The sequence below is a fragment of the Lissotriton vulgaris genome, chromosome 4_1 (assembly GCF_964263255.1).
Source record: "Lissotriton vulgaris chromosome 4_1, aLisVul1.2, whole genome shotgun sequence".
Classification (NCBI taxonomy): Eukaryota; Metazoa; Chordata; class Amphibia; order Caudata; family Salamandridae; genus Lissotriton; species Lissotriton vulgaris.
The window spans coordinates 340,392,952-340,418,297 of NC_141691.1; the positions used below are offsets into that span (position 1 = coordinate 340,392,952).

The 25,346-nt window shown below is 43.9% G+C and overlaps 1 protein-coding gene across 5 annotated transcripts in view; it reads right to left on the bottom strand.

The window, feature by feature from the left end:
* The window catches only part of DOCK11 (dedicator of cytokinesis 11), a 1,133,414-nt gene that overhangs the window by 481,245 nt on the left and 626,823 nt on the right, over positions 1–25,346 (bottom strand). For all 5 annotated transcript variants that reach the window (XM_086918718.1, XM_086918717.1, XM_086918722.1 and 2 more), the window contains 3 exons: positions 15,972–16,041; positions 9,194–9,319; positions 5,444–5,515 (listed from right to left, as the gene is read on the bottom strand). In XM_086918718.1, coding sequence (XP_086774844.1) covers positions 5,444–5,515; positions 9,194–9,319; positions 15,972–16,041 — 268 coding nt within the window. The remainder of the gene's footprint in view (positions 1–5,443; positions 5,516–9,193; positions 9,320–15,971; positions 16,042–25,346) is intronic.

Sequence of the window (25,346 nt, forward strand, 5' to 3'; positions counted from 1 at the left end):
ACAAAGAGGGTGATATGCTACAAAAGGGAATGAGGCCTAGGCCTTTTTCCATTGTCTTTTGTACCTACAGCTATGGTATTTCTGTTACCGAGACTCCCATTGCGACGAGGAATGATACAAAGCATGGGAATCTATGAAAGTTTCAATACTGGGGTAATAGTCGCAAATTGGCCATTTAGGAAATGCAAATACCATGAATGGGTTTCAGGTGGTAATCAGATGTAAACTATAAATTGTCAACCAATGTGCAAATGGTTCTTTAAGAATGGTGGCTCTGTATATTTTTGGCGACAAGGATGAGGAATTTGACTGGAAGGCAGAGAAGGAGGAGGAGACGGGAGAGGATATTTAGGGTGAGGATCACCCTTTTAAACAGACTGAGAAGGAGCTACATGAGAAGTACATACTCAGTAGTCAGGTAAATCTGGAATTAATTGCTGAGTTACAACCTCAGCTACAGACCCCAACAGTCAGGAGAAATACAACCCCACCACTGTGCAGGTATTGTGTTGTCTACACCTTTTGGGCTCAGGCAGTTACCATGGAGTCACAGCAGTTGCAGGGGGAGTGTCACAAAGTGCATTTTCTAGGTTTTGTCACAGGGTTCTGGACATCAAGGTTAGAAAAGTTAACCAATATTTATTTTTATCAAATACTCCCTAATATTTGCAAAAGAAAAACATAATTACAGGGTAGCACAGTTTCCCAATGTAAATGGCTATGTTGATGGTGCATATATTGCCATATGTCCTCCCTCTGCAAATGAATAAATTTATAGATCTAGGAAAAACACCCACTCACTCAATGTTTAGGTAGTAAGTGATGCCTTATGCATCATAACTGACTTTGTAGCCAGATTTCTACACAGCACAAGTGACTCCTTTATGTTCCACCTCAGTGGAATACAAAACCAGCAGTACCAGGGTGACTTTGGCAATGGCTTTTTACTTGGTAAGTGAATTGCAAATTCAACTCATACAGTGTCCATAAGTATATTTGTAATGTGACCTAATGGTTTCTCCTTCTCATGCTATTTAAGGACATAGTGCATATGCCTTGCACCCTTGGATACTGATATATTATTTGAATCCAAGAACAAAAAGTGAAAGCCAGTACAACAGGCCACAAAAGACAACACAATCAATCATAGAATGTACTTTTGGTATCCTGAAGTCTAGAGTCAGATGGAGCACTACTTTACAGACCTGAGACATGTTGCAAAATCATTGCCATAAGTGCCATTCTCTACAACACAGCCATAAGGCAGAGTCTGCAAAACATCGACTTCGAGCCAGATTTAGACTCAGATGAGGAACTATAACTACTACAAATTCAGCAGGACGGAACACATGCAGAAGAGGGTCGAGCTCAACGTACAGAGATCACCAACAACTATTTTTAAGGTAAGACCGATGAGCACATCTGAGAGAAAGACAACACACATGAGAGTAATTTTTTGTGCATGGCAGAAAAATCACCTTTTAATCAGGTAACAAAAAAGTAAGTCTTCATCCTCAATTGTGTTTCCACAGGGGATGTACTATTGTGTCAACAAAGCAACAAAGTATAGAAACACAAACATTACAAAGTATCCCAATAATTCTGATTGTCGTTTTTTTCTTTCTCTGTCCTGTGGCGTTGGTTGCCTCCTAGTCAGGACTGAGATTTGGAGGAGGGACATGTCAATTCCTGATGTGTATCGGCATTTCCACCTGGTAGATTATCCTTCTTGCACAGATGAGGCACTGATGCAAGAGCAGTCTTATCTATCAGGTCGCAGCAAAATGCTAGGGACAGACAGGTTGCATGTCTATGTTTTTAAAGTCTTTGGTTACTTGTACTAGCCCACCATCAACCACTTGGCAGCAGTGTCCCATGTCATTTTGCATATTGACAGTTCTCCTTGCTAGAGTGGTCGTGGTTACGGCCAATCATTGATTGATTGAGTGAAGGCATCATAGCATGCCATGTGCTGCTTGTGCCTTCGTCTTTTCAGATGTTGCTCCTTCTAAATGGCAGAAAATCAACGGTGTTGTCCTTTCTGCAACTGCAGCATTCACATTCTTTGTAGATTCCTAATAACAGTCTTAATCTGTCTGGCTTGCAGGTGCTGTGCTAAGATGATGGATTTCTCCAGCCCACCAAACAAAAGGCTGCCATATCATCAGACACATTATTATTGTGAACTGTTGCTTGTTGGAATCTAAGGTGTCTGTGTGTCCTGCCCACAGATGTAGTTGTGTTCCTACTTTGAGATTGCTCCTCATCACCTTCCATAAAGTCTGGTAGTGGTGCCATTTTTGCCCTCCTATTATTTCAAGTAGGAGTAATGGGTTTAGGATTGTGCTGTCTTCCATTTCCACGTGTGTCAGTAGCATCAGCAGCCGTAATTGTTTCTGACACATCCGGGGTGTGATCTGTAGAAATGTATGTATATAGTTGATGTAAATAAATGGTCAATGTTTATTCACAATATTGTTCAAAATTGTGATTTATGTGTTTGGGACATGTATATAATGTAAAGATGTGTGTTATGTATTCATCAGCACACAGTATCCAATGTAACTTAGATGTTCTACAACTCCCATCATGCATTGCAAATGTACAGCAAACATCTCAATGGAGTTTTGTTAGCTGAGATGTTGTACTTAAGGAATTACAAACAATATGTTATATTAAATAATTAAAGGGGAGATGACGTACCCTGACTAGAGCCTACAGAACTGGAAGTGTCAATATAGCACACTTCCACCACAGTTTCAGCTTCAAGTGTACCCTCAATCAATGATACCATTGGAGAGGGTGGGGGTGTTTGGAGGGTCACCACCTGTGCCAGAAGCCTCAGCCACCCTGCTGGCCACCTACTCTTTGGTGTGGAATCTTACGTCATACCAGCGTTTCCTGACATCAGGTATGGTCCTCAAGGGTGACACCAAGGAATTTTTTACTTATGGCTCTCATGAACAGTAAATGATGACTTACCAAAGAGACGGCCCATGTCTGCCATACATTCTTCAGTTAGCAGTTCAAACTAATTTTCTGCAAATTTAACTTTCGGTTTCCTGTTGCCAGAATCCTTGTACCCATCTTCCTTGGAGATGCTATTCTCCAGAAATTGCTATTCCACTGTCAGTATTAAGACAGGAGCACTCCTTTCCTCCAGCACCTTTCTAGACTTCTAGGTTGTGGCCACACCCTGTATTTCTAAATGGCCTTGTCTGACATCATCAATCTGCACCAGAATGTAACTTTTCCTGAATTCTGCTTTCTTATTTGGAAATCACAATTTTGTGATTTCCAAATTAGCGATTTCCTAATTGCAATTCCAAATGTGTAGAAATCGCTATTACTGGAATGCACTCCCACGTACATTGCAGTTTGCGATTCCCTACTAACGATTTCTAGAAATGTGCTATTTGGAAATCACAAAGACTTTCTTTCATACATGTGCCCCTTAGTGTTGCAGACCAAACAGTATTTGACAGGACAAGTCTGTAACGTATTCTTGGGTTGTGCATTAGTGACAATTGTCTTCTGTCTTGTTCCCACATGGTGTCTCATATGTTGTCCTGATCAAGACCCCACAATGAGTTAAACTGTACCAGGGGTAGAAACGTCAACTTCGTATTTATTGGACTGCCATCTATGCTGCTTCTAGACGAGCTCAAAACATTTATAACATATAATAATTATTCCGATTTTACTTGTTTTTTTGATTTTCACCAGTTTCTAATTCACAATTCACATGCACTGCTCTGGTTTAACTGTCTTTCATTGCAGCACTTTGGGGCTCATTAGGATGGCGGGTGGACCTGAGTCACCCCCCAATCCCCGCGGTGTTGGGACTGGCTGCCAGACAAGCTGCAGTCTCCGTATTACGAATTAGGATGCGATCGCCACCATGGCGGTCGCATTCTGCAATTTAACATTGCAGTGGGTGCTACTGACAGCAGCACCCCTTCGATGTTAAAATCGCATGTTTGCCATTTCACTGCACCACATGGCAGGCACCATACAGTGCCTGCCACTTGGCGCAGTGAAATGTAGGGGGGTACCATAGGTACCCTCTAAGTGCACCCCACCTCCCCCAGACAAAAGGGGGGCCGCAATGGGCCCCCAAAACCAATCCAGGCCAGCCTTTCTGTGGGGGTGATGCCGCCATGAAAACGCTGTTCAGTCCCCACATTCTACTATGGCAGACGGTGCCTGCTAGGCACCGCCACCATAATAGTACCACTGCTCTGCCCGGCAGGCAATCGTTACGATTGCCACCAGCGGTAAAGCGGTGGACAAACTTTGTGTCTGCCACGATACCCACAGCCATCCAAATACGGCGGTGGGTAAATCTCATTACAATGGCGGAACGATCGCCACCGCCAGTCCGGCGGTGGCGATCTTTACGCCATCGTAATGAGCCCCTAAGTCTTGTTTTGATGTCACTTATTTCCTAAACCTTGTTACAACTTTGTTTATGAGCTATTACTTCATGGGACTATGAGTCTTTTAAGCATTATTATTTTTTGTACTACATTGATTGGTTCCAGCAAGTGTTATCTAAGTATTGAAAAAATAATTAACACCTTGGCTGCTAGGGAGATTATCCTGTTGTGCTGGGCCCCTATGATAATGGGTGTGGTCGTGACGGAACCATTCCGTCATCAGCACAGCCCAACCGTGACTGATGACGGAATGGTTCCGTCACAAGCATCGAAGGGGTTAAGAGGGAAATGTTATTCATACTATTTAGTGACCTACCCAGTTTTAAAGGAATGCATAGTTAGTCCATATAGTTTAGGCTAGTGAGGTGAAATCAGCAGATTTGTGGAATGTTTTTATGAACTAGTTCAATGGTATCAAAATATTATATCTTAGATCCAATAAGGCAAAGAAATAAAATATTTACACCCAGGAGAAGTGTTGTGACTCAAAACTGGTATTTAAATGCCAGCACTGGAATTAATGTAGAAACATTTTCATATAATGTAGATTATTAGATATTTAATGTTTTTCCATTTTCACAAAATCTTCTGAACCATTTTTAGAAAAAAAAGGCAAAAAGAGAAATGTATTATAATTACTTGTGGAATTAGAGGAGAAAATGTGTGCTTCATGAATTGAACATGAGCAAAAATGAGCAAACACAATGTATAGTTTTCATATGATTATGATTCTAAATCTTAAATAATTTGTTCGCAAGTTTAGAATACTATGTTAATTAGAGATTTATAAATGTTGGTTCACAATTTCAAAGGATATTGAGAAACCAGAGAGTTGATTTACAATGAAAAGTTTAATAAACATGTAAGTTGCTTTTAAACAATAAAAGACAACACTTCAATTTATGTTAGAAAGCTTTTTGAACAGTTGCTTTGACACTTTAACATTCTAACAGTTTATCAACAGCCTTTGGTTCACAAAAGAATAGGAATTCTAAAGTTATTACCTTAATTTTGTTCTCTTCCAGCAAATACAGGGCCATGGACTTTGCAAGAGCTTCAAAGAAAAACCACGAATACTGGAATAAAAATGAATGTGTTATTTAGAGCTGCATGCTGAATCCAGAAGCTACTAATTGAGAAACTCTAAAATGCTACATCAGTGAGAATACTATACTGAATAACAACATGTTACAAGATGCTCTATGTTCAATATGTAAATACTTTTGTTGCATGTTGCAATGCACTACTAGCATTGTTCATCTCACTGAAATAAACTATTCTTTAGCAATACATTTCAGATCAAATAAAAATAGTACATCATTTAAATACTTTATAATCCAAAACTTTTTTAACGACTTCTGAGTAATTCTCCAACATCCAACCTTATGTCACTCCTGGACTCAATGTTTCTACAGCAATGACACCCCACTCATGTCTAATTATCTTCTACTTGACATGTATGTTACCTCAGGTCTTGTATATTTAAGATGCTTCTTGAAAACTGTTGTAATGGTTAACTCCCCTCTTCTTTCTTCACATCAATGCTCTCTCTGTTCAGCCTGCATGACAGGAGACTAATGTATGATGTCATGGAATGTTGGTGTGTGGACTAGTGGAGAGCGTCAGTTGGAGGATGAGAGGCTGAGCAGAGGGAGACTGCTCCTGGTGGGGCTGTACATCCTATACATCTTTACTTCTATCCTATTTACCATCCTATCTTCATCTTCTACAACTGAACTGAAACTAATAAAGGAACTACTTGGAACTACCACTCGGCTTACTCCTTGGACTATTTATTTACAACAAAAACATGCCCATTGAAATCTGTCTTCTCAGTCACATACGTAGGGATGAGCCAACTAAGACTTGCTATTCAGAATGTTTCAGTGAAACCATTGTTATTTTACTCCCCAGACTCCCACTCTACAGACTTCTCTATTTACTTTCATTCCAATCACCCACCATCTTCTTCTTTCACCCTCATATCAATCAATCAATCAATCAGAGTACCTGTAAAGCGCGCTACTTACCTGTGACGGTCTCAAGGCGCTGAGGGGAGGGGGGTGCTGCTACTGCTTGAAGAGCCAGGTCTTGAGGAGTCTTCTGAAGGCAAGCAGGTCCTGGGTCTGCCGTAGGTGGGTAGGGAGGGTGTTCCAGGTCTTGGCGGTGAGGTAGGAGGAGGATCTGCGGCCAGATGTTGTCCGTTGGATGCGGGGGACAGCAGCGAGGGCGAGGCTGGCGGAGCGGAGCTGGCGGGTGGGGGTGTAGAAGCTGAGTCTTCTGTTAAGGTAGGCTGGTCCGGCATTGTGGAGTGCTTTGTGTGTGGGTGAGGAGCTTGAAGGTGATCCTCTTGTCGACGGGGAGCCAGTGTAGGTCTCTCAGGTGGGGGGTGATGTGGCTGCATCGGGGGACATTGACGATCAGTCGGGCGGAGGCGTTTTGGATGCGTTGTAGTCGTCGTAGGTGTTTGGCTGGGATTCCTGCGTAGAGTGCGTTGCCATAATCCAGTCTGCTGCTGACGAGGACCTGTGTCACTGTTCTTCTTGTTTCGGTCGGAATCCACTTATAGATCCTGTGGAACATGCAGAGGATGTGACGGCCTTCATTCCCTCGTGGAGGTTGGTTTTGGCGGTGTGTGGGTCCTTGGTGAGGGAGAGGATGAACTGGGTGTCGTCAGCATAGGAGATGATGTTGAGGTCGTGTTGGCGGGCCACTCGTGCGAGGGGGGCCATGCAGACGTTGAAGAAGCGTCGGGCTGAGGGATGAGCCCTGGGGGACGCCGCAGATGATGTCGATGGCTTCGGATCGGAAGGGCGGGAGGCGACGCTCTTGGTTCTACCGGAGAGGAAGGACGTGGTCCAGTCAAGGGCCTTCTCTTGGATTCCGGCTTCGAGGAGGCGTATCTTTAGAGTACGATGGCAGACCGCGTCGAAGGCGGCAGACAGGTCCAGGAGGATGAGGGCTGATGTTTTGCCTTTGTCTAGTTGGCGCCTGATGTTGTCTGTGGCGGCGATGAGGGCAGTCTCAGTGCTGTGGTTGCGTCTGAATCCGGACTGGGACGGGTCTAAGATGTTGTTGTCTTCCAGGTGGCTGGCCAGTTGTATGTTGATGATTTTCCCGATGACCTTTGCCGGGAACGGGAGCAGGGAGATGGGCTGGAAGTTCTTGAGGTCCGCCTTGGGCTTTTTGAGGAGGGCGTTGATTTCGGCATGTTTCCAGCTTTCCGGGAATGTCGCTGTTTTGAAGGAGATGTTGATGACCTTCCGTAGTTGGGGTGCGATGGCATCGTATGCTTTGTTGAAAACGTGGTGTGGGCACAGGCCTGACGGAGATCCTGAGTGGATGGAGTTCATGACCTTTCGTTTCTCGTCGTCGTTGATGTTGGACCAGGAGGTCAGGCGGTTGATGCTGGTGGTGTTCAGAGGGGAGGTGGGGTCTGGCGTAGTCAGGGCGGTCATGGTGTTGAAGCTGTCATGGATGTCAGCGATCTTGCGGTGGAAGAAGATGGCTAGTGAATCGCAGTTCTTGTGAGGGCCTGATTTCGTTGGCGTCGGCCCTGTGGTTGGAGAATTCCTGTACGATGCTCAAGAGTTCTTTGCTTTCGTGTGCGTTGTTATCCAGGCGGTCTTTGAAAGAGGATCTCTTGGCTAATCTGATGAGGTGGTGATGTCTGCAGGTGGCTCCCTTGTGGGCTGCGTGGTTGTCCGGAGTGCGTTCGTGGAGCCATATCTTCTCCAGTTTCCGGCATGCGCGTTTGGAGGTCTCCATCTCGTCGGTGAACCAGGTGGCTCTCTTGCTGGCGTCCTCACCCTTTACATGCATTGCTTGTGCAACATCTATACCCCTGAGTTGATTGAGTATAACAATTTTGGATTGTGACAAGTAGGTAATCCTGGTAATCCAATGTTTTAAATAATATTCACCATTTTTGTTTACTGGCATTGTGCGGCACTCCTGTTCAGCAAGTTAGAACTTTTCTAGAACCATAACATTGGCATCATCATGTTTTTGTTACAATATAGTTAAATTAAAACTTTCTAAATAATGCTTGTCCTTTCAAATTAGAATGTGTACCCAGCACAATATAGCATTTTAACCTCTTAAGCGCTGCGCCTATACCAGCGGCCGACGGCACCACTACCTCGGGAGTGCTGCCGTCGGTCGTTGGACGTTCCAACTCCACCTGCGCAATGGAACGTTCAGCACTGGAGCTGGACGTTCCAAAGCAGCTAAGGTGCTAATCTGCAAATGTAATAGACACACGATGACAGGCAGGGTTAGGGACTACTATTGTGGCAACCACTTGCTTGATTAATGAGGGATTCATCATGGCTTAATAAAGTCTTAAGTTTCTCTTCGGCAAAAAAAACAATCTTAATGTATTAAGTCATAAAAGAAAGTCTCAAGACCCACTGATAACTTTGTGAATCAGGCTCTGAGGATCTTATGTTTGGTTTTCCATATCCCCAATCCAATATTAATTTCTTCATCTTCCTATCCACATGCACTCATATCATTACAAATGAATGCTATTGTACATTTTGTCAGCACACCATGAACTTCAACATTCTGTTATTTACATTACCTTTCACACTCAGCTTTTTTTCTTACAAAAAATAGTAATAAAAAATACGACAAACATTAAATAAGTCTTGAATTGAATATTGATGGTGAAGATGGTGCACATCATGTCCTGTAATTTTCCTGCATATAAATGCCGATTTATGTGACTGGTTTTGTAAAACATATCTTACCTTAAGTAGTTTATTTATAGCTAAGAAATCCGCAGACTGCTTTAATACTGTAGTCATTGCAATGGTCAAAAGTTCATGTGTAGTTTGAGACTGTGTGGAGCATTGTTTCTCCAGCCTAAAGACATACTAACACACACAGTAGACACAAAATATCAAAGAGTTAGATCATACAAATACCTATGCAACGCAGGAAACAACACTGTTTATTTGCATTTATTTAAGTTATATATGGCAGTAAAGCAACATACAGTAGCAACCCACCAGGTCAGATTTCAATATGCCTTTTTGCTTTCACTCCTGACCTGACAACCCAATATGTACTAGAGACCTGATATACTAAAATCTGGTAGCAATTTGTAACCACTAATTTTGTGAACAGTATGGAATTTTGTCAATTGACCTAAATACTAATAGGTCGGTTAATAAAATTCTAAATCGGATAATGCGACCTACATTATTATTATTCATGAGGGAATTCATTAAATTGCAACTCACACTGATTGGCCGCAGTGACAGGGATGATGGCCTGCGAGGGTCAGCACATCACCATGTATGTGATTGTGTTTCAATAAGGTGTTTTTTTATCAACCTGTTTTCTTTAAGGGAAATAGGGCTGCTTTAAAATACAAAAAATAGTTTCACTGAGACAGAAAGTGGTCCCTGGTCCACTACCTAGTCCATTTGAAACGTGTTTTAAATTTACAAAGGGGAAGAGGTCTAAAGGTGACTCCTTCCCCTACGCAAATGGCTAACTACTGCAATTTGGGAGTTATTAACATTTCAGTGGTTTGTAATTGCAATTGCTATTGCAAACCAGTGATACATTGGATACCGATTCTGTATTTGGAAGGGGCGTCCACAGCACTTCCCTCCCTAATATTGTAGTATGGTGAGACGCAGTCTAGTCGTTGAGGGGTGGAGCCGGGGAAAAGGAACCAAGGGGACAGTTAGAGTAGGGACAGGGACGAGGATGGATGTGCAGTAATAAAGCTCTCCTAAACCATAAAGAAGTGTCAGTCGTTATTGTCACTACGACGCGACAACTGGCGACGAGGGTGGGATGTGCTTGAACCCCACTGACCCTCACGAGAGAGCCCTGTCCCCAGCGTGCCTCGAGGAGCAGGCGACGCTGACCAGAAGGACGAAATTGCGACCTGCCACGTGAGGCCAGTAGCAGGTGACCCTGTCCCCCCCCAGCAGTTGGGAGGGACTCAAGAGGGAGCCGAGGCACCAAGCGTCGCAACACCCGAGGCAGAAGTGACCCCTTCGCGCTAAAACGCAACTTGCGCAAGAGAGCGCGGTGTCCAGCCAGCGCTGCAGGAGCAGAAGCCAGGAGCCTACCCTGACTCTGCCAGACCCCAAGAGAGAAGAGAAAGTGCCCTCACGTGGAGGACGGCGCCCCACGGAGACCGCCTGCCAAGCGGTGCTGACCGAGCGCTGTTCGCGCCAAAACGGAAGAAAAGCTCACCCCCGATGCGTGAGACATCGCCTACCTGACGCGCGGTAAACAGGGAGCTCGCCTGGATCGCGTCTGATTGCTCCAGTGCCTGAGGAGCGTCTGAAGAGGTGCGGAGGGCGAGCTGCATGAAGAGGCTGGCTGCCGGTGAGTGCTCCGTGAGACGAGTGAGCTGAAGAATGCATGGAACCCAAATCTCGTGGTGAATGAGAGTTCCAGTGGGGCGGCCATCTTAGGGTCAGGCAACTGAGAAGACATCCCTGTGCAATTTTGAAGCGGCCATCTTTAAGTCAGGCGAGCAGTGGGAATAAGCATTGGTAAAGGACAAACAAACATTGACAAAGACCAAACAATCATTGGCAAGGGCAAGAGACATACAAACAAGCATTGGCGAATGCAAGTGAAGAGTAAACAAACATTGGCAACTGTAAGTGAAGCAAGCATTGGTGACTGTAACAAAACAAACATTGACGCATGCAAACAAGCATTGGCGAATGCAAGTGAAGAATAAACAAACATTGGCAACTGTCAGTGAAGCAAGCATTGGTGACTGCAACAAAACAAACATTGACGCATGCAAACAGGCGTTGGCGAATGCAAGTGAAGAATAACAAAGCGCTGAAAAGACGACAAACAAGCCCATGCAAATGCAAGAAGCAATCTAAGAAGACAAACATTGATACATGCAAATCAACAAGCATTGGTACATGCAAAGACAAAGTACTGGCTAAGAGTAAACAAGCACTGGTACATGCAAATAAACAAGCAGTGATACATGCAACTAGACAAGCATTAGCAAAGACCGAGCGAGCACTGGCGAAGGCCAAACAAGCATTGCTAACGTCCCAGCGCATGACTAGACCGCAGGCTTCGACTACATACAGATCACAAGTGAACAGCCGGTGCTCTGCGAACATGATCCATCAAAATCCTCCTCTGATGGCGGGGGAAGAAATCGCACAACAGTTCAATCCCTGCTTTGAAGCACCACCCCCAGGGATGCAGACGGACACCTGGAGTCTGTGTCTCCAACGGAACCAATGGCTGGCCACATTGAGTGATTTCCTGGATGCCAATGGAGAACAAAGAGAGAGGAAATGCCTAACGCTGCTCCTCCATTTGGTGGGTCCAGAGGGCCGATGCCCTATCGAAACATTTTCCGAAGAGGACACAGACATCTATAAAATACTCCAAGAGAAACTATGTGCCCGTCTCTCCGCACAAACGGAAGTGGATCGAGAGCGCATCACTTTCAACACAGCTCGGCAGGAACCAGGTGAACCACTGCCAACCTTCATCACTCGGTTAAAAAACCTGGTACAAGGCTGCCACTTCAACACCTTCACGAATGAGGACGCAGTCCGACTCCGGATAATTGAAGGCTGCGCAAACCCCGACACGAAACTCAAGATCTTGCGAGGAAAGTGGTCACTGGAAGAAATCATCAGGAAGGCTGAAATTGGACTGCACGTCAAGGTAAGAGACAAATCAAAGGCCCCGAATCTGAAAGCAAATTATCAAGACGCCCGGACAGATAACCCTCAAAACACAAACAGAACTGCAAGGAGAGAGAGGGAAGACAGACCAGCAAAAAGACAACGGGAAAGACACAGTGACAAAGAAAATAACACAGATTACTCAGAGTCAGATTTCTCAGCAGCCGACTACTCAAGGTCAACCAAGGACTGCTCGGAGTCAGATGACCCAGAGTCAACCATCCACAAGACGATTCCAAAAAGTTATTCACCCCCCAGGAGTTCCTCAAAGAGTCATTCAAAGGAGGAAGAAAGAGCATCAAGTGGGACAGATCGCACTCCTGGTCAAGAAGGCATCCCGCACAGCAAGTGGGAGAGAAAGACTAACCAGAGAAGAAGGGGTCGCACTGGCCAACACCGAAAGTCGGCGCAGGGACATCAGTCGACAAGCAGTGAAGACGAGTCCAAGGAAACATCTGGCCGGAGAACACACAAACCCCAAGTCAGAGGTGCGGGAACATCAAGCAATTGGGAAGGAGAACCAGATCACACAAGACGGACTGGTCCATGCCATGATTCATGCCTTTATGGGCCTCAAAGCATCCATGGGCCCCGCGACAACGAAGGAACAGAGCGTAGATGGGTAACATCAGACGAGAAGGACGAAGAGGCAAAAGCTTGGGATCCAGCACAAGGAACAAGCACGGAATCTTCAAACAATCTCCCAAATGAACACTCACAGAGGGAACTGAAGGAGCACCCCTCTGATTCAGAAAGCACGTCGGTCCGGTCTTTTGATTCCGCGCAGTCATGGCCCCGACAACGACCACGTGCAACATTTTTAAAGAAACATTCTCAGAGGGAAGTGAGGGAGAACTTCTCTGATTCAGACAACACGACGGTCCGATCTTTTGAGTCGGCAGAGCCATGGTCCCGACAACAACCACGTGCAACATTCCTAAAGAAACATTCTCAGAGGGAAGTGAGGGAGAACTCCTCTGATTCAGACAGCATGTCGGTCCGATCCTTTGAGTCGACAGAGTCGTGGTCCCGACACCGGCCATGGCGCCAAGCACCTGAACACATCAGTGAACCAAGAGACACTCTTCAAGCACCTGAACACATCAGCGAACCAAGGGACACTCTTCACGTCGAGAGCGACGTGTCCCACACCAATGTCAATGCACACTCGATCACTCCACCAGACAACCCGTCGCATCGAGCACATGTGCATCGTGACACTAATACCACACCGTCACCCCAGGTAGGGGCAGCCAGGTTGACTCGAAGGCCCTGGTCCTGGTCCTATAAAACGGAATCCGGCATCGTGGCCAAAAGCACCCAAATAAAAACGGACCAACCAGTCAATCCGCAAAGGAAGCCAGACGTGTCAGGAGAACTAAGTCATCATCGGAGGAGAACAAGACACACTAACATTCAGCCGACCCCAGAGTCTGCCTGTTCCAGGCGCGAGCAGGTGGGGGAGACACAACCCGAGACAGCAAATCAATCTCCAAGTCATACCAAGCTGACCTCCACCGTTCATACCTCACCGGCCGGCATCCCAGACTCGAAACAGGAAGACAGTATTGTTTTTGACCTGACGAAGCAAAAGGCAGTAAAGATAAAGGCGGTGAATGAATTACTGAACCAAGCCAAGACAGTCTCATCAGATAGCACCATACTGTCTGGCATACATAATCCTAAACTGGAGGACAGTGTTGCCTTCAACCGGACAAGACAAACGGAAGCAGAAGTGGATACGGGTGCTCGGAAGAGGACCAGAACACTATCCACCCATGAAAGAGATCGAGCACCTAAACCAACAGTAGTTACACCACGGGAAAGAGACATGCCGACTGCGGAATGTGAGAGCAGACAGTCCACACGCAACGTGATCAAGAACGCCCTGATTAAGACAACAGAAAAATCGACCAAAGTCAAGCCCACCTCGGATTCGACACTACTGAGGCTCGAAGAGCAGGCTGTTCGCCAACCTGTGTGGCGGATTGAAGAACTGCGAACACTAAGGACATTAAGCTCATTTTGTTAAGAAAGGGGGAGATGTAGTATGGTGAGACGCAGTCTAGTGGTTGAGGGGTGGAGACAGAGGGAGGAGCAGGAACGGGAGGAGCCGGGGAAAAGGAACCAAGGGGACAGTTAGAGTAGGGACAGGGACGAGGATGGATGTGCAGTAATAAAGCTCTCCTAAACCATAAAGAAGTGTCAGTCGTTATTGTCACTACGACGCGACAAATATCAAACCAATATTCATTTGCACTCCTTTTTTGAAGTCAGCGAATCTTTACTGACACCTAAAGTGGGATTCTTACATAGTAAAAAAAATAGTGTTTGTGATCGCAAATGCTATTTTGCCCATAGTCCTTTAACCATGAACAATTAAGTGAGACGAAGGTACTACAGGATGGCACATCCAAGAAGAAATGGCTTTCATAATAAATATCCGTTAGTACACCATTGTGGTTTTTTTACAAACAAGTTTTAACATTTTCTAAACACCGTTTGTGTGCTATCTTAATTTTGGTAAATTGGCCTTATCCCCTCCCCAACCAATAAAAGCTATGTTTTATCAAAACAGCACATTTTTCATAGTCAGATATCTTATCAAGAGCCATGGGGCCAATAAACAATAACCAGTATTTAAATGAGAACCCAGAGATTAGGTTAATGGTTTACTGGCAGTGGGAAAGGCAGTTATGGCAACTGGCCACGGAAATTGTGGGACTTTTGCAAATCACACAAGACCTAGTTTTCCAAGATAGAATAACAGCTATGAACAAAGCTATGAGTGCCATTGGGCAACATAAATGTCATAAGAGTGTTTCCAACCACATCCTAATATAAGAGAACACAATATATATATTAGCATGACATACCGTAAAATATTATAACCCAGCATAACATGATACAACTCAACATATCAAAAAACATAATATGGCACACGGTTGGACTGAACATAGGGCAATCTGGCAGTGCCCAATAGGCCGGTCTGATAGGTCAGTGTGTGGGCCTGTTTTGTGGTGTGGTGGCCTTGTTTTGTGGGTGTGTATGTGCAGGTTTGGTAAAAACTTTGAATAAAGACTACACGGCAGCAGCAAGCACCACTGTGCAGGCTGTGAATGCTATTATAGCATGCAGCGTGGATGGTTCAATCACACTTGGTGGGCGGAAGAGCAAGGATGTGTTGAATTTTTTTTACTTTTTGACAGGGAAAAAAATAGTGAGTTTTATTGTCGCATTTTTGTAATATTACCACACAAGTGCCGCCCTCGGAGACCCAGCCAGACAGCATGGCTTAAAAAATATTGAGAGTTTCTCAATTTACAAACGTGGACCACCTTTTTACGACCCGGTCTGACTGTGGCATGATATCACATAACATAATATGATTTAAAAAAATTACTAGCTGAAGTGAGATTGGAGGCATTAAGGGTGACATAATAACATTCTCAAGACCTCGTTGTATTACCAGGCGGTATTGGCTCGTGATAGAAGCACAATGTCTTGAATAGAGGTGTAATGCATGATGTGTAGATAATTGGGGCTAAATGTACCTCACCCATTGCACCACAAAAGTAAGATCTATAAAAATAAAGGTGTAGCCTTACATCTGTGCTTCTGTTCATTTTCCCTGTTTCCAAATAGACAAACTTACACTAGAGAAAGTATGAATTTTCGTGTGTATGTGTTCTTCGTTGCTTGCTACTACACCTGGTTGATTCTGTGGCCTGTGGCAAACTACGGGGTTTAAAATCAGAGGAACAGATCATTTACACAGTGACATCAGATTAATACCCCTAGTGCTCTAATATGCGGTACACCTAACCTTAATGAATGAACGCAGATGATGGTCCAACCCTTCCTCGTGGCATTTCGACACAATACGAAGAAGAACCCTAGAAAGAAAGGACCAATAGCAATTTAGGCAAAAGCAACCTCATACAATTTGCTGTATAAGAAATGGCAGTATATGCACAAAATATAAACTAGACGAATTTGCAAAGTCAATGGCATATTTCCAAATATTTTAAAGGTTTCATAACAAGACTTAAACAAACATAACATGTGGAATGTTTCAGAGGGTGAAAAAACAAACATAGCTTATTAGGATATGTAACCTGATAGGACAAATCAACAGTCAGTTGAAGGGCGTGAAGCAGTCAAGATTTTCTTTTTGAATTGAGTAGGAGGGTTGTAGTCAAACAGAGCAAAGAGCTATTGAAATTCTATGCTCAGAACATTATGGGAGAGGTGTGGAGCCGCAGCCAGGACGACTGACTTGGGGAATCACGGTTCGATCCCATGTGACTCTGGGCAATAGCTTGTAATAATCTTCCCGATGGCCATCAGCGACTGGAGACCCTTACGGGGGATTTTTCGCGCTTTACAAATGTGGTTTATTATTATATCGTGATTCTGCGCTATCAATCCTTACACAGCGCAAGAGCAAGTAAATTTTTTGGTTTGGCCAAACATAGTTTTATCTCTGTGACAGACCCAGGTAGTAGTGAAAAAAAGAATACAGAGAGAATACTGATGGGGTCTCAGCGTTGCTTGGTACCTTGTACATTTGCATTGTATTTTGAATTGATTAGTGGGCAGAAAACAGTCACTTTCCACGATCACAGAATGGAGCTTACCCGAGACAAAGGTTAATTATGATAAGACCTTTTATTGAGTATTCAGCGGCAGTCTACATGTAAAAAGTATTTTACTTCCTTTCTTGTTTTTTCCTTTGCCTTGGGGACAAAGAAATGCTGCTTTGATATTTTTGTTCTTTTTACTTTAATATACGTCGTTGGCAGAAACTCTATGTAAAGTGATCAACTGGCAGTTTTGGAAATGGATCTCCAGCCACAAGATGGCCGCCACACGCTTTTGTTACTTTTTAAGTGAACTGTAACCTATTTTGCTGCAACCGAGAGATGGTGCAAATGTCCACCTCCACCGCTTCTAGCATTGAGCTCAGTCTCCACCTCCCACATCTTCACTCTCGGATTGCACTCCTAAAATATCAGAAGAACCTCATTCATTTCAGTAAATCACTCAAAACCTGGCTGTTTTACAACATTTAATTCTAGGATGGTTACAGTCCCTTTACAACAGCTCATCAGCGCTAAGGCACTTATGAGTATTTGTGCGCTTTTTAAAAATATTAATTAATTAATTCATTCATTGTAAGGAGAGTGGCAGCGGGTCAGCCAGGCAAAAGAAGTTGAGGAGAACCAATGTCCAGCAGCAGCAGGGAGGTGGATTCCTGTACCGACCTGTGGGTGCACCGTGGGACACCAACCCAGCAAAGGGGACTGATGGGGAAGGTTGCCATAGTATGAAACTGAGACCGCCTAACTTAGAAGCTACTCCTTGCCCACTCTTATTGCCTTCCCTCTTCCCCTGAGAAGAGCTGCTACACACAAAGTACCTTTGGTACAAGCAGCACATTTTCTGCTGCCATGAGGTTCTTTGTATTATGTTACGTAAGTGAGCTTTCACTTTTAGTTGGAAAATTCCACCGTCCGGTTGGCATACAACCGTACATCTTTTTCTCCCTTAAAAACATAAGCATGGTTGGTACTTCAACCACTCCCTCATCGGAACTTTGCAGTTAAGCAGGCAGTTATTCAGAACACCTCCCCTTCCGTTCCCATCTGACAACTAAGAACTAACAGAAGACAGTAAGTAATTCTGAAGGAAATAGCATGTACTTTCTTTTCTATAATGTTTGTATAAAGTGCATGTTCAGTCGCGGCCGTTGCAAGTAGGTGCAGTGGGGTGGTGGAGGGGTGGGGGAAGTCAACAAGGATGGAATAGGCAGGGCTCAAGTCGGGGTACCCCGCGGGTGGACGGCGTCCCCCGACTTATTTTACTGGGAGCTCGATAACTATAAACTGCAACTGAGTGCAAGCCACCTTTCGTGATGTCACTTCCTGTCGTGACGTCAGCGTCCCCCCACTTCTTTTTTTGGGACTTGTGCCCTGGAAATATATATTTTTTTCTTTATTTAATTTGACATATTCCGTCATCTGTCAACTCCCGTCCCCCCCGAACCCGCCCCACTGCTCTTACATGTGCCGGCTGCCGCTGCTCGTGCTATCCTTTATATTCACGGTTCGCTTCAGACCAAATTTCTTAACACTAATCCAGTTCATGGAAATAATGCACCTGGCTGCCACTGCTGCACGAACTTCAATAGAAAATGATTTGGCTTTCAATGAAAGTTTGATGGTAGAGGAATTTAAAGTACAAAAGGGATCTTTGGCATTTGAGGTGGTTAGTGAACTGCAGTACTGAGTGTCAGGAGGTCCAAGGATCACAAAATATATTTGACTGACAATATTAAGGTAATGCTTGTTCCAAACACTTTTTACCACCTGGTACCAGTTAAGAAAATAGACATTTGTAGGTGGTAATGTGTGACAAGAACATTTGTGCACATTTGCTGTGTGGCATTGAGTTGTGTTGGTGATATGCTCTATATTTCTTTTGGAATTGCAATGATTTTGTTTCACTACCCTGCAAGTATTGTATTGTCTTCTGTTTTGCCCATTTTTTTATGCCATGTTATGTTTTAATTGTAGTGTTATGTCACTTTTTGTATGTGTTTGTGCTATGTTTAGTTGCTAATTTGAATATGTCAGCAAACGCTATGACATTACCAGCCAAATGCAACTCATCCCTTAAAGTTCCTGTAACAAACAACCATTAACCACTTCCTTGGTGGTAAAATACTGTTGCTACAGCTCTTCAACAGTTTAAAGCACACACCTGTAGCCTGCGCCAGTGCAAGACTGTAAAAGGCAGAAAAGAGAAAAAGGAAGAGGAACAGAAAGCCATGAAAAAACAACAATGGAAGAAAGCAGGAATAAAAAAGAACCTTCAAGAATGAAATAAAGAAACAAGAAGTATATGGTGATGGATAAAAGAGGCAGAAGGTGGAATCAAGATTAGACACATTTTCTCATTCCCAGTGAAAGTCATCAAGAATGCCATGAACAGCCAACTCGCCACCTTCATTGAAGAGCACAAAATCCTCGACCTGTCTCAATCCGGCTTCAGAAAAACCCACAACACAGAAACCGCCCTCTTCACTGCAACAGACGACATCCGCTCCCTACTGGACAAAGGAGAAACAGTAGCCCTCATCCTCCTCGACCTCTCAGCGGCCTTCGACACAGTATCCCACCGCACCCTAATACGCAGACTACACAACGCAGGGATCAGGGACAAGGCCCTCGACTGTATCTACTCTTTCCTCTCCGGCAGAAAGCAGTGGATCAGACTCCCCCCTTTTCTCTCGGACCCTACACCAACCACCTGCGGAGTCCCCCAGGGGTCCTCCCTCAGTACAATGCTCTTCAATATCTACATGGCTCCGCTCGCCCCCATTGTCAAAACCTACGGACTCAACATTGTTTCAAATGCAGACAACACCCAACTCATCTTCTCCCTATCCAATGAAGCCAATGCAGCCAAACACAACTTTCAAGAAGGCATGGAAGCTGTTGCCAAATGGATGAATAGCAGCTGCCTACAACTCAACACCGACAAAACAGAAGTGCTCATCATGGGTCCACACCCAACGCCTGGAACAACACCTGGTGCCCCCCTGCCCTCAGAGGTCCACCCACCCCCACGGATAACGCACGCAACCTTGGAATCATCCTAGACTCCGAGCTCAAAATGGAATGCCAGATCAACTCCATTACATCCTCCTGCTTCCACACCCTCCGCCTCCTACGTAACTATGTAAGACCTTCAAATGGATCCCCCTCGAGCATAGAAAAATGGTCACCCACGCCCTCATCACCAGAAGATTTGACTATGGCAACGCACTCTATGCCGGAATAAACAAAAACTTCACCCGCAAGCTACAAAACATCCAGAACGCCGCCGCAAGGCTGGTCCTCAACCTACCAAGACACTGCCAAATCTCCCAGCACCTGCGCACACTCCACTGGCTCCCCATCGAGGCTAGAATCACCTTCAAGATCCTTACCCATGCACACAAAGCCCTCCACAACACCGGACCAGCATACCTCAACAGCCAACTCAACTTCCACACACCCCAAAGAACCATATGATCAGCCCAGCTCTCCTATGCCATGGTTCCCCGTGCCAGAAAGACCAAATTGGGAGGCCTCTCCTTCTCCTTCCTAATGGCCAGAGCCTGTAATGCCGTATCGCTCCACATCACTCCCCATCTTCACGAGAAACCTAAAAACTTGGCTCTTTGACAGAGCCCCTCCTTGATGGACTGGAACCTGCACCTCCGCTCCTCGCCAGCGCCTTGAGACCCTTAGGGGTGAGTAGCCGCACTTACTAAACATGTGATTGATTGATCACTGACAAATTACATACATTTTTCATGACTACCGTGTAATTTTGCGCAGACTCTTGTTGCGCCCATTAGCCAGGGCAAACAGGATACTTTCTCCAAGTGTCCTGTACGAAACCATTTGTACCACCCAATACCGCAAAATCTAGGTTTTGCAGTGCGATCTTGCAGTGACATGCAGCAAAATTTGTGATCTGTCCCCAGAAATCTCCAAACTGCCCATTTTATTGAACTGAGCGTAAAAAGGGGGAGAAAAAAAAGCAATAGAAAGGTGGACCTGGGGACTTCAGAAGGGTGAACAGCACCCAATAGTAGGAGGGGAGTTGGCAGTTTGCTTGAAACTGTTGATCCATACTTGTTATCAGTATTATAACAATATGGGTTGCGTACAACAACTAATACCACTTTTTGCCAGTTTCAAAGGAGCTCTTTGGAAATATAACAGCTTGTGCTGATCCTTCCAATAATAATTTAAACTCATGAGTCACAGATAACAAGTGAAATTAAAGGTGAAAATTTAACTAGCCGAGATTCTTGCCAAATAATTGTATCATTAAACACAGCAGGAAAGGGTTCAATACAGAGACAGTCATGCAAAGCCATACAAAAAATAGGTATGATTTTAATCCCTGCAACATGGAGGTTTCGCCACTTGAAAGGCAGGAGCACAGCTTTGCAATGGAGCACATGAAAATATTCTTGAAGAGTGAAACTATTAATGTTACTTCAAATGCATGTTGACAAATTTTTCCTTAGCTGCATCTCCAAGTTGTTGTATTTTGCCCACTGATGTGTGCAGGTATGACCAAAGTCAATAGGTCTGAGTTTGTTTTGCTAACACATGCATGTTACCATATTAAATCAATACCAAGTGGACTTGCCAGTGTTTTTTTTTCTGATGGATACATTTTTCCTCAAGCATATTCCTCGTCTTATAAATATCTTGTTTTCTAACTAGCAACCATGAATCTGGAACATCATCCTGTACACATTAGGGCTGCCCTGATGTTGCTCCATTTTAGGAAAGAGTTGAAGACCCACCTCTCTAAAGAACACCACATCACAATGGATTAACCATTCTAAGCCCAGCTCCATCTACTCTTACTCATTGACTTTATGCTTGCCTTTGATCATTTACAGTGCTCTGCCACCATTGGGATAGACTTTCGCCATAGAAATACCACATGGCTACATAACTCCAAGACACAAACTGGATCTGGAAACCTTAACAGAGCCACCGGTGACATAAGAACAGCACCAGAGTTACTGTTTTTCAGTGGGACTGGCTGACAACGAAAGTGACACTCTCACTACCATACATGGAGTTGCTCTAGTCTCAATACTGATGTCTCAGAGTAGACATAATTAGGGGTAGCGAGGGGAAAGCAGCTGTTACCCCTGACTGACCTTTTGTACTCTTGGCACTGCTCTTGCTATCTGTCAGGACACATGGAGCAAGTACAGGTAGCTTAGGTAAACTCTATCAGTAAAGTCTACTTTCTATAGTTTATGCTCCCTGCCATTCCTATAGCCCTTCAGCAAATCATTGAAGACTAAGGGTGGGATAAAAAGTCAATTTTGAGAAATTACTGGGACTTAAAGTTATTTGATCTCACATCTGCTATCTCATATTAAGCAAACAAGAAGTGAGACCTAGGAAAAGATATATCCAACTATTTTATGAAAAAGAGCAAATGAATTATCCCTTCTACGTGAGTTCAATCACAAACAAAACTAATCTCCAACTTTGTGTTCATCCAAACCCTGTAAATCAAGATCTACAAAAGAAGCGGGGCCTAAGTGGTATATATTACTTAAACCTGTCTAGTTATAAACAGCTCCGCATTTATCTATTTATACAACGTAAACGATTTCAATGGTGTCTTCTCAAAAGGTGTTGACGCGTTTCAGCCCAATGAATATGGGCCTCATCAGGACAAGGGCTAATAATAATCTGTCTATAAGAATCAAAAAGAAGAACTAATGAGACAATTCTATATACAATTTATGCAGCCTAAGAACACGGGGTATAAAGCATGTATAAGAGTATGTCTATCTGGCAATATATAAACCACCTTTTATTACAAACAATGTTTCTAGGACATTCTATAAAGAGCTCTTTTTCATGAAAACTTTTTCCTCCGAGTAGTGTCGCACCAACCAAGGCTCACCCAATTGTGACAACGCACAACCCAAAAACATAATTATCACCATAAATTTTAGAAAGACACCAGAAGTGCAATAAAGAACCCGTAAAATGTGTGCAGAAAGGGCATATATGCCAATAAACATCTGCTATCTCAGGCATTTTCATTTCCATGATTTCCAAACTATTTTATTGAAAGCAACATGGACTTCCAGGAAACTTGAATTGGCTTTGCTTGCACAATTCTACAATGGTTTACAAATTATATAATGGTTTACGTCCTACATCTCCAACCGAAAGCAGCTCATTCAGATAGCACCTACCATATTCTATATTCTGTCCATCCCCTGCAGAGTACCCCATGGCTCCATCCTCTCACCCATCATTTTCAACCTTTACATGGAATCCTTGGAAGCCATGCTTGCAGACAGCAGCAACAAGATCCACCAGAGTGCTGATAATATGCTCTACCTCGATTTCTCCTAAACCAGTGGCATACAGAGGCTCAAAGCCTGCCACAAACGCATTCAAATATGGATGTCTACATGCTCCCTGATACTAAAATCCAATGGAGACCAAACTCCTCCTCTTTGCCAATAGTACTGAACATTTTATTTTTCAGTCAAGGCTCTCCAACTAAAGCATAACAGGCTTCATTCCCCTAACTGACAGAAGAGGCGAAAATCCCTCTGAATCACCCTCGACTCAAGAATCTCACTCTAGGAACTCATTGCCAAGAATACCAAACCAGCCTGTTTTAATCTTTCTCTCCTGAAAAAAGTTACACTTTTTCGCCCATGAAAAGACTATAGAAGAATAATTAAAATTCACCTTTCACTTAGATAAGGTGCTGGCCTGCTCAAAGACATTCCAGAGAACACCAACACTACCTTCATTGGCATCCTTCATGCAAAAGTTAATAAGACCGTTGAAGAATTCCAAACACATCAGTATCATGCTGAGGGATCAACACTAGCTACCACTGCAAACCCAGATCACCTTCAAGTTCAGCTGTATCGTTTATAAGGCGTTCTATAACAAGAACCCTGTCTACCTATGTGACAAACAAAGGGTATCCAGAGGTTTACACCAGACAAGGAGCACCAATATCAGCAGATTAAAAACTAAAAACTGCAGGACGGAGAAAACTAGTCTTCTTAGCCTACCTACTCAGATGTGGAACAACAATCACTCCAACATCAAAACAGTAGCATCAGGATAGCACCTCATGCATTTAAAAAATAAATTGAAAACTCACCTCTTCAAGGTACACTATCTCAGGTAGGCTGACTTCTCGCCCCTTCTATTAGCTCCATCTCTTCCATCTGTCCAGTCCCACTTGTAACCCCACTGTATTTCGCTCCACTGCTTGCCAGCTAGGTTCACACTTTAGAAATACCATCCCATACGTACTATTCTAACAAAGACTCATAAGGTAGCGTCTTCTGATGACTGAGGGTGTCTACAAAAAAGCTTTCTTTTCTGATAAGGGGTCATCAATGTGGGTTTCATTTTCTATGGCTTAGAACCACACCAGGATCGCTTGTCTGAACACGGAAGTAGCTTTACTCCTCCCTAATGGTTGTCAATTTCAAGATATGTATGTAACGGCAGGGTATGTTCAGGAACAAAAGTAACAACTGGAAAATATTGTTGGACTGGGTCTATCCAGTGTCTTCCTACATTAGGGTCTCAGAGACATTATATATGGACCGCACTGAGCCCTCTTCTTCCTTATCCATTAAGTTGTAAATAATTAGAGCATATATTATACATGCATCTGTATCTGTTCACTGCCACTCCTTGTTTTAACGTTGCAGCTTTCACAGCTACCCAATTTTAATAAAATCATTCTGACCTGTTATATGTAGGTCTCTCTCCTTTTCATCAAATATCTAGACATTCATACAGCACTAGTTAAAACATTTTAAACTTGGTCTCCCCCCTTTTTTTCTTCTAGGTACCAATCATTTGTTTATTTACTTTGAATGTTTAGAATGCCTTGAACACCTCACCTTGCAGCCACTACAGAATGCTGAAGGTAAAGGGAAAACAACGAAATGTGAGGTGAAACAACCTTACGTAATATTAATTTGTCACTCACTTGTTAAGACTAGTAATCAGGAGAAAATGCAGTCTATTTATCCCTTAAATATTTGCTGCCATAAATAGTCAGACCATACATAAATAACCAATCCCACATCCATATTTTGAGAAATTAGATCTGCTTGATACTTGAGTTGACCCATGGCTGGTTGGACACAGACCTTGAACTGAATGTCAACCTCCAGAGTGCATGGTGCAATTGAACCAATCCCCACTGTGCACAGACAAAGGCTGTGCTCATGGTGGATTGGACGCCTGTGGCAGGTTGAGCAGGTAGGTTGACCATGGACGTGGTGTTGAGCACTGAACTTGGATGTAGGCCGTACATAGCAGGCAGGGCTGTTGATGGCGGATAGGGCTTACGGTTGTGTTCAGCAGTGGTGGCCACCTGTTGCTGGGGCGGGGCTTAGGCTAGTGCCAGGCCCTGCTATCAAATGTTTGATGTGGCATATGATAAAAATCATGAGGGATTCACTGAAAAAACATGGTTAAATTGAGTTATGATTAATCTGTTGTGTGCTTTCACAACCATATTTTACACATTTAGGTGGTTTTATACATTTGAGCCAGAACCATAACTCAGTTTTTGACTGAGGTTTTTCTGTCACTTTCAA